The 9,609-nt window shown below is 40.3% G+C and overlaps 1 protein-coding gene across 3 annotated transcripts in view; it reads right to left on the reverse strand.

Moving 5' to 3' along the window:
* Nucleotides 1-4,288: 4,288 nt before the first annotated feature.
* serp2 (stress-associated endoplasmic reticulum protein family member 2) overlaps nucleotides 4,289-9,609 on the reverse strand; it is a 9,489-nt gene continuing 4,168 nt past the window's right edge. For all 3 annotated transcript variants that reach the window (XM_035774227.2, XM_035774228.2, XM_035774229.2), the window contains exons 2-3: nucleotides 4,962-5,034; nucleotides 4,289-4,758 (exon numbers count right to left, since the gene is read on the reverse strand). In XM_035774227.2, the coding sequence (XP_035630120.1) occupies nucleotides 4,638-4,758; nucleotides 4,962-5,034 (194 nt within the window). In that variant the 3' untranslated portion in view covers nucleotides 4,289-4,637. The remainder of the gene's footprint in view (nucleotides 4,759-4,961; nucleotides 5,035-9,609) is intronic.

Genomic DNA, 9,609 nt, shown 5'->3' on the forward strand with positions numbered 1-9,609 from the left:
TAATTTGCAAATAAATTCATAAAAAATCCTACAATGTGATTTTCTGGATTTTTTTCTCTCATTTTGTCTGTTGTAGTGTACCTATGATGAAAATTACAGGCCTCATCTTTTTAAGTGGGTGAACTTGCACAATTGGTGGCTGACTAAATACTTTTTTGCCCCACTGTATATATAACCATTGATTCTTAAAGAATATAACTTATAAATGCCTCGTGCTTAGATGAACTGTCCCACTCCACGAGAACCCAAAATATAACCTTGTTTTTCTCCAATGTTTCTCCAACATTGTAAATGCATAGTATAACATGGTTAAAACAATAATTGTGATATCATGGATGGTCAGTCCTTGCATCCATAGCTCTGTCTATTAATCTGAGAGTGGTTACATTTCTCCAGGACCATCCCTCAGATGCGGGACGCCCATTTTGTTATTGTTCCATCTCGATTTGCCCTTTAAATAGCTGCATATTATCAAGATATCAAAGTGTCACCAACAAAAAGGTAAACAATAGGCCTGTAGCAAATGCAGCATATGGCATACATTTTTCACATGTAAAATCATTATTTCACATATACAATTTCAGTAGTGTTCAGCTCATGCCATTCCATGAGCGCAGCATTTATTTTTCAACTCGAAGCAATGAGCCCAATCAGTCCTCTATGACAACAAAATCATAAACAGAGTAGGACTGGCAAATAAGTCCTTCGTTTTGGGGTTATGCTCAGGTAAAATAATTTGGCCTATCTTATGGTTCCATATTCCAAATCCTATTCTTGAAGATCTTTGGTTTTTATTGTAAAGATATAATTTAATCGTATTATTATATGTAGTAGAAGCGATGGGTAAGAAGAAGTCTACATAACCAACCCATAAATAAAATGTAACATCCATATATGGCCAGCTATGTAAACTTTAACATTGATTTATCCTGCAATAGATGTTGTTCACTTGGTAACATACATATTTGTCGTCTTCTACTGCTTCTTATGTGGAAAGTAATCTAAAAGCAACTCGATGTAATCAGATTGTTACTGAGTTTGGGTAATCCAAATGTTACGTTACTGATTACAATTTTGGGCAGGTAACTAGTAACTCTAATGGATTACATTTAGAAAGTAACCTACCCAACCCTGCTAAAGTCAAACCAACTTTTTCACGGTCGCACACCAGCCTGGTTGAAGCTAATTGCTGAAATGATTTGGTTAACTATTCCCAGCTGCGAACACACACAAGACACCCACATCAAACCACACCCCGAAACCAACTCATGTTTGAATTCAGTCATGAACCAAATCTAAAACGAGGCCAACTCAGGAAGTCACCCTTTAACCATCATGGAGGGGAAATGTAAAACTGGCCTTAGATCAGTGTCTGGACTCGAGCAACATCATCTTACTGTACACTGAAGAATATATGAAACAGACTGCTGCACTGCCTGTATACTGCAAGCTATTGGTTGAGCTCTTCCTTGCTTCCTGCTTTTCACCAGGGTCGGCCTTTCGCTAGCCGCTGCATAGATTACATGGTCCACAAATCACCCCAACTCCCGAACAACTGGGAATGAAAAGCGCCTTGCTCAGGCTGATGATTCATGTGAACAAACAGTGATTGTATAACTCCACACCTCACTGAACAGCATTCCATTCAAATGAAGATCTGCCACTTGCCTTGAAGTAGGATGGTTTGGGGAGACCAATTGTGTAAACTACTTAAGTAAAAATATTTCAAAATACTACTTAAGTAGTATTTGGGGGTATCTACTATTTTAAATTTTACTTCACTACATTCCTAAAGAAAATAATATACTTTTTACTCCATACATTTTCCCTGACATCCAAAAGTACTAGTTACATTTTTAATGCTAATCGGGACAGGAAAATGGTCAAATTCACACAATTATCAAGAGGACATCCCTGGTCACCCTTACTGCCTCTGATCTGGCGGACTCACTATACACAAACGCTTCCTTTGTAAATTATGTCTGAGTGTAGGCGTGTGCCCCTGGCTATCCATAATTTAAAAAATAGATAGTTGTGCCGTCTGGCTTGCTTGATATAAGGAATTTTAATTTATGTATACTTTTACTTTTGATACTTAAGTATATTTTAGCAATGACATAAACTTAAGTATCAAAAGTTGTTTTGAAACCAAATACTTCAAAACTTTTATTCAACTGATATTTTACTGGGTGACTCACTTTTACTTTAGTTATTTTTTATTAAGGTATCTATACTTTCACTCAAGTATGAAAATTGGGTACTTTTTCCACCCCAGAAGCTTTGAAACTGTCATATGCAGATAACATTATGCTGGCTGGGTAGCATACAGCTTTTTAGCAAATGGTTGAAAAAGGCCCCATTCACAAAAGATAGTGTCAAATCCAGTGCTCTTCAGATCCGCTTCCATGCATTCGTGTTTGAGAAGCTGAGTAATAAGACATACCCGTTTCATACAGATACTGTATGTTAGTTGGAGAAAGGGCATGACATTAGAATCCTGGTAATTAGTCATGGTACTTTAGCACCTGGAATTTAGACACCTGCATTCCATGATGATAAGTTAGTGCATTTGGAAAGTATTCAGACACCTTGACTTTTTCCACATTTTGTTACGTTACAGCCTTATTCTAAAATAGTTTCAAATGTTGTTTTTCCCCCTCATCAATCTACACATGATACCCCATAATGACAAAGCAAAAATGGGTTTTTAGAAATTTTAGCAAATGTATTAATACAAAACTGAAATATCACATTTACATGAAGTATTTAGAACCTCTACTCAGTACTTTGTTGAAGGACCTTTGGCAGCAATTATAGCCTAGATGCTTCTTGCGTATGATGCTAGAAGCTTGGCACACCTATATTTGGGGAGATTCTCCCATTCTTCTCTGCAGATCCTCTCAAGCTCTGTCAGGTTGGATGGGGAGAGCCGCTGCACTGCTATTTTCAGGTCTCTCCAGAGATGTTCAAGTCCGGGCTCTAGCTGGGCCACTAAAGGACATTCAGAGACTTGTTCCAAAGCCTCTCCTGCGTTGTCTTAGCTGTGTGCTTAGGATCGTTGTCCTGAACGAAGGTGAACCTTCATCCCAGTCTGAGGTCTTGAGCACTCTGGAGCAGGTTTTCATCAAGGATCTCTTTGCACTTTGCTCCGTTAATCTTTCCCTCAATCCTGACTAGTCTCCCAGTCCCTGACACTGAAAAACATCCCCAAAGCATTATGCTGCCACCACCATGCTTCACCGAAGGGATGGTGCGAGGTTTCCTCCAGACGTGACACTTGGCATTATGGCCAAAGAGTTCAATCTTAGTTTTATCAGACCAGAGAATCTGGTTTCTCATGGTCTGAGTCATTTAGGTCCCTTTTGGCAAACTCCAAGCGGGTTGTCATGTGCCTTTTACTGAGGAGTAGCTTCCGTCTGGCCACACTACCATAAAGGCCTGATTGGTGGAGTGCTGCAGAGATGGTTGACCTTCTGGAAGGTTCTCTCATTTTGACAGAGGAACTCTGGAGGTCTGTCAGGGTGACCATCAGGTTCTTGGTCATCTCCCTGCCCAAGGCCCTTCTCCCCCGATTGCTAAGTTTGGCCAGGTGGTCAGCTCTAGGAAGAGTCTTGGTAGTTCCAAACTTCTTTCATTTAGAGACCACTGTGTTCTTGGGGACCTTCAATGCTACAGACATTTTTCGCCACCCTTCCCCAGATCTGTGCCTCGACACAATCCTGTCTCAGAGCTCTATGGACAATTCCTTCGATCTCATGGCTTGGTTTTTGCTCTGACATGCACTGTCAACTGTGAGACCTTATATAGACAAGTGTGTGCCTTTCCAAATCATATTCAATCAATTGAATTTACCACAGGTTGACTCCAATCACGTTATAGAAACATCTCATGGATGATAAATGGAAACAGGATGCATTTGCGCTCAATTTCGAGTCTCATAGCAAAGGGTCTGAATACTTTTGTAAATAAGGTATTTCTGTTTTTTATTTGTAATTAATTTAGCAAAAATATATTAAAACCAATTTTCGCTTTGTCATTATGGGGTATTGTGTGTCGATTGCTGAGGATAAAAAATAAAATATATTTTTTAGAATAAGACTAACGTAACAACGTGGAAAAAGTCGAGGGGTCTGAATACGTTCCGATTGCACTGTATATAACACGTACTGTACACACACCAGGAAACAAATAGCTAGGAATCCCCAAATGAACCACACTGTAAACAGGCTTCATTTGCAGACAACATGCACTGGGATAGGAGCAGCCAAAGTGGAACTGAAACCAGACATTTCCCAAACAAAGTCACATTTATTTATAAAAAGGTTCTCACGCAACACAGATAAATATAGAAACACAGCAGTATGGCACATCGTCAGCAGCCAGTCACATCTTGGACTGCACACACTCTCTCACACACACATACACTCACACATATGAGCAGGTATAAGACACACTGTACAAGGTTCATCCAGACAGTTGTTGTGGTTCAAACTGTCAGTAGAAAAGCTTTCATCTTCCTGCCCTGGAACTCTGTAAATGTGATCGAGGATGGCAGGGGGGAAGGGGGGTGGTCCATTCCTCTCCCAGGCCTGCCCTGATGGACAAAGAGCTGTCCTGAGTCGGGCCTCCTGGAGGTGTTAGGAACGTAGGGTGGCAAGCAGCCCCAGGTCTGGTGAAGGGGTGTGAGGGGGAAAGGGGAGTCTGGTGGGGCACTGGATCACATTCCCATCCTGATGCTCTGGATGATCTGAAAAATGGCTGAGAGAGAAAGTGGCTGCTGTTACACAGAACAACATCCAGTCAGGTGAAGTCACTGAGCAGGAACTGAAGAGAAACTGAAATCTGGTTAGTTCCCTACGTGAGTAATATCAAGGCTAATGTGAAACAGAAAGTTGAACTCCTGATTAAATGAATGAGTTTCCACAGTTCTCTCACACATCTCCACAGAATCTGGGCATTACCTGATCCACAGACGACGAAGACGAACAGAGCCAGGAGCCACGGCCCCACGGGGTACTTCTCCTCCTGAGGTCGCTGAGAGGAGTGGGGAGAGAAAACAACAATGTTCAACCACTGAGACATATAGGTCAAATGTCATTAAAACTTCACTATGTGATATGGGCTGTCTTTAGTGCTGATATGGGTTGGCCATCTAAACCTCTGTGGAACTCCTGCGCGGGATGAACCTGCTACTTAAGCTTCTCCTCCTGTGTTGCGTTAGGGTGGAGTGGGTGTGTGTCATTGTCCATGATCATGTGTGTTTTTGCTTGCAGCCTTTTTATAAACATGTCCCGCATTGATTCCAGACTGCAGCAAATTGTAGCACTGGCTTTCTTGATGATTTTGTCAAGGTTGTTTAAGTCCACCTTGGCTACATTTCCTTTCCAGCACACAATGGAATAGCGCACTACACTCGCCACAACACTGCTGTAGAAAATCTGACCTTAACTCCTTGTCACTTATTGACCATCAGTTATTCACATTACTTTAATAAAATATTTATTTTGTCTATATTACATGTTTTATTTGATGACTTTATTTCATTCCAAGTCATCATCTCATCTCTATAGAGTGGCTGCCTATGATGTCTGACAAAATCTCTATTTTAGTAGTTCTTCAAAGTAAATAAGGAACACTTTCATGACTGCTGAATACCAACTACCAATCACTTAGATCATGCATTTTCAGGTAGACGCCTCGCAAAGCAACAGCTCTCAATCCCACTTTCCTCTCTCTCCGTGTCTTCCCCACATTAACCGAATGTAGCAGGCATAAAAGAAACACATGGGACGCGTTCGATAGCTTCAAAACGGTGGTGTATCATGGGTAAATTGTGACAGACTGACTAATCTACAAATAATATTGAGTAGTTATTTAGGATGCAAGATGATTTGTAGATCAATCAGTCTCAATTCGCCTTTAAAGTCGGCTGCAATGATGAACTCGCCCGCAGACTGGCCAGTAGGCGTGCAATGGATTACGGTCATTGTAGTTAATTACCACATTTTCTATGTAGAATATTGGCCTGTTGGAAACTACAATTCCCAGTTGGGCATGATCTGATATATCTCTAGAGAAACTGTGTAATGTGCACATTGCTCTCATATAAAAAAAATGGAATTCAAATAATTGAACCTATGTCAGTCAATTAGTTGTTTAAAACCCCAAAATGTTGGTTAATGTTGGCCACACACACCGAACACAAGGTCGGACATAAGGTTAAAGTTAGTATGACGATCAAGGTCAAACTTTTTTTAACGGCGGTCAAATCATGGCAGAATATGGCCCTGCAGGAAACAGAAGTTGGTGGAGGAAGACCAACCAGGTTGAACAAACATCCAAGGGAGGAAGGTTTTTACGATGTTATTATCTCTAGACTTACATCAAGAGTAAGTGCTGAATAGGGCAGGTTTCTGATCAGGTTTTAAACCCTGCCTTCATCACTGTGTAGGTGATTTTTACACAGTCACACCAGAATAGGCCTGAGTGGATCTAATAATAATCTGAGTTATGCAGAGTTAGCATGGCTGTCTAGACCTGTAGCACATGACTCGCCAACATAAGCTATTACAAGGTCTGGTCTGGGTGATGTCATACAGTTGGACAGCACTCATGTGCTTACTGATGGTGGTGTGTATTATTGTGGATAACACAATTAGAGGTTGACCGATTAATTAGGGCCAATTTCAAGTTTTCATAACAATCGGAAATCTGTATTTTTGGACGCCGAATTCTTTATTTTACAACTTTATTTAACGAGGCAAGTTAGTTAAGAACACATTCTTATTTTCAATGACGGCCTAGGAACGGTGAGTTAACTGCCTTGTTCAGGGGCAGAACGACAGATTTTTACCTTGTCAGCTCAGAGATTCAATCTTGCAACCTTACGGTTAACTAGTCACACGCTCTAACCACCTGCCTCACGAGGAGCCTGCCTGTTACGCGAATGCAGTAAGAAGCCAAGGTAAGTTGCTAGCTAGCATTAAACTTATCTTATAAAAAACAATCAATCAATCATAATCACTAGTTATAACTACACATGGATGATATTACTAGTTTATCTAGCGTGTCCTGCTTTGCATATAATCGATGCGGTGCGCATTCGCGAAAAAGGACTGTCATTGCTCCAACGTGTACCTAACCATAAGCATCAATGCCTTTCTTAAAATCAATACACAGAAATCTATATTTTTAAACCTGTATATTTAGCTAAAAGAAAGGTTAGCAGGCAATATTAACCAGGTGAAATTGTGTCACTTCTCTTGCGTTCATTGCAGGGTATATGCAACAGTTTGGGCCGCCCGGCTCATTGCGAACTAATTTGTCCAAATTTTACGTAATTATGACATAACATTGAAGGTTGTGCAATGTAACAAGAATATTTAGACTTATGGATACCACCCGTTAGATAAATTACAGAACGGTATAATAAACGTCTTGTTTTCGAAATGACAGTTTCCGGATTCAACCATATTAATGACCAAAGGCTCGTATTTCTGTGTGTTATTATGTTATAATTAAGTCTATGATTTGATAGAGTAGTCTGACTGAACGATGGTAGGCACCAGCAGTCTCGTAAGCATTCATTCAAACAGCACTTTCGTGCGTTTTGCCAGCAGCTCTTCGCAATGCTTCAAGCATTGCGCTGTTTTTGACTTCAAGCCTATCAACTCCCGAGATTAGGCTGGTGTAACCGATGTGAAATGGCTAGCTAGTTAGTGGGGTGCGCGCTAATAGCGTTTCAAACATCACTCGCTCTGAGACTTGGAGTAGTTGTTCCCCTTGCTCTGCATAGGTAACGCTGCTTCGAGGGTGGCTGTTGTCGATGTGTTCCTGGTTCGAGCCCAGGTAGCGGTGAGGAGAGGGATGGAAGCTATACTGTTACACTGGCAATACTAAAGTGCCTATAAGAACACCCAATAGTCAAAGGTATGTGAAATACAAATCGTATAGAGAGAAATAGTCCTATAATTCCTATAATAACTACAACCTAAAACTTCTTACCTGGGAATATTGAAGACTCATGTTAAAAGGAACCGCCAGCTTTCATATGTTCTCATGTTCTGAGCGAGGAACTTAAACGTTAGCTTTCTTACATAGCACATATTGCACTTTTACTTTCTTCTCCAACACTTTGTTTTTGTATTATTTAAACCAAATTGAACATGTTTCATTATTTATTTGAGGCTAGATTGAGTTTATTGATGTATTATATTAAGTTAAAATAAGTGTTCATTCAGTATTGTTGTTATTACAAATACATCCAGAAAAAAATTGGCTGATTAATCGGTATCGGCTTTTTTGGTCCTCCAATAATCGGCATCTGGGCGGCAGGGTAGCCTAGTGGTTAGAGTGTTGGACTAGTAACCGGAAGGTTGCAAGTTCAAACCCCCGAGCTGACAAGGTACAAATCTATCGTTCTGCCCCTGAACAGGCAGTTAACCCACTGTTCCTATGCTGTCATTGAAAATAAGAATGTGTTCTTAACTGACTTGCCTGGTTAAAAAAAGGTCAAATAAAAATAATCGGTCGACCTCTAAACACAATAGCTATCTAGAATATACAGTGTAAACCCCAAGTATTCCTTCATTCTAATACATACAATGACAACAACCTGTATCCCCCAGTGAGTTAGCTATTCCATACAGTGTCACCTTACACAATGCAGTCATGTTGACGGCAGGTAAAGATTTCTGGTATAGTTTCATAATTAAATGTTGACAGAAGAAAAGCAGGCATCTCAAGGAGCGGCAGGGTAGCCTAGTGGTTAGAGCATGTGACTAGTAACCGGAAGGTTGCGAGTTCAAACCCCTGAGCTGACAAGGTACAAATCTGTCGTTCTGCCCCTGAACAGGCAGTTAACCCACTGTTCCTAGGCCATCATTGAAAATAAGAATTTGTTATTAACTGACTTGCCTGGTTAAATAAAGGTAAAATAAAAAAATAAAAAAGGAGCACCAATAGAACAAATCAGCCAGCCTTAAAAGGAATGTTAGAGGGTGTATAGATTGGGAACCAAATACTGTAACTTTATATTCGCAGTTATGACAATTAGGGATGCACGATATATAGGACGATATTCAATAACAATGCCAACATTGGCCCAATGTCTAGTTTAATGCCGATCTGCAAAACTGATATCAAAGCTGACGTGCATACCTATATAACGTAAGTAGATGACGTGCATACCTATATAACGTAGGTAGATGACGTACCATACCTATATAACTTAGGTAGATGACGTACCATACCTATGTAACGTAGGTAGATGACGTGCATACCTATAAAACGTAGGTAGATGACGTGCATACCTATATAACGTAGGTGGATGACGTGCATACCTATATAACGTAGGTAGATGATGTGCATACCTATATAACGTAGGTAGATGACGTGCATACCTATATAACGTAGGTAGATGACGTGCATACCTATATAACGTAGGAAGATGACGTACATACCTATATAACGTAGGTAGATGACGTGCATACCTATATAACGTAGGTAGATGACGTGCATACCTATATAACGTAGGTAGATGACGTGCATACCTATATAACGTAGGTAGATGACGTGCATACCTATATAACGTAGGTAGATGACGTGCAT

The sequence above is a fragment of the Oncorhynchus keta genome, chromosome 7 (genome assembly GCF_023373465.1).
Source record: "Oncorhynchus keta strain PuntledgeMale-10-30-2019 chromosome 7, Oket_V2, whole genome shotgun sequence".
NCBI classification, from domain to species: Eukaryota; Metazoa; Chordata; class Actinopteri; order Salmoniformes; family Salmonidae; genus Oncorhynchus; species Oncorhynchus keta.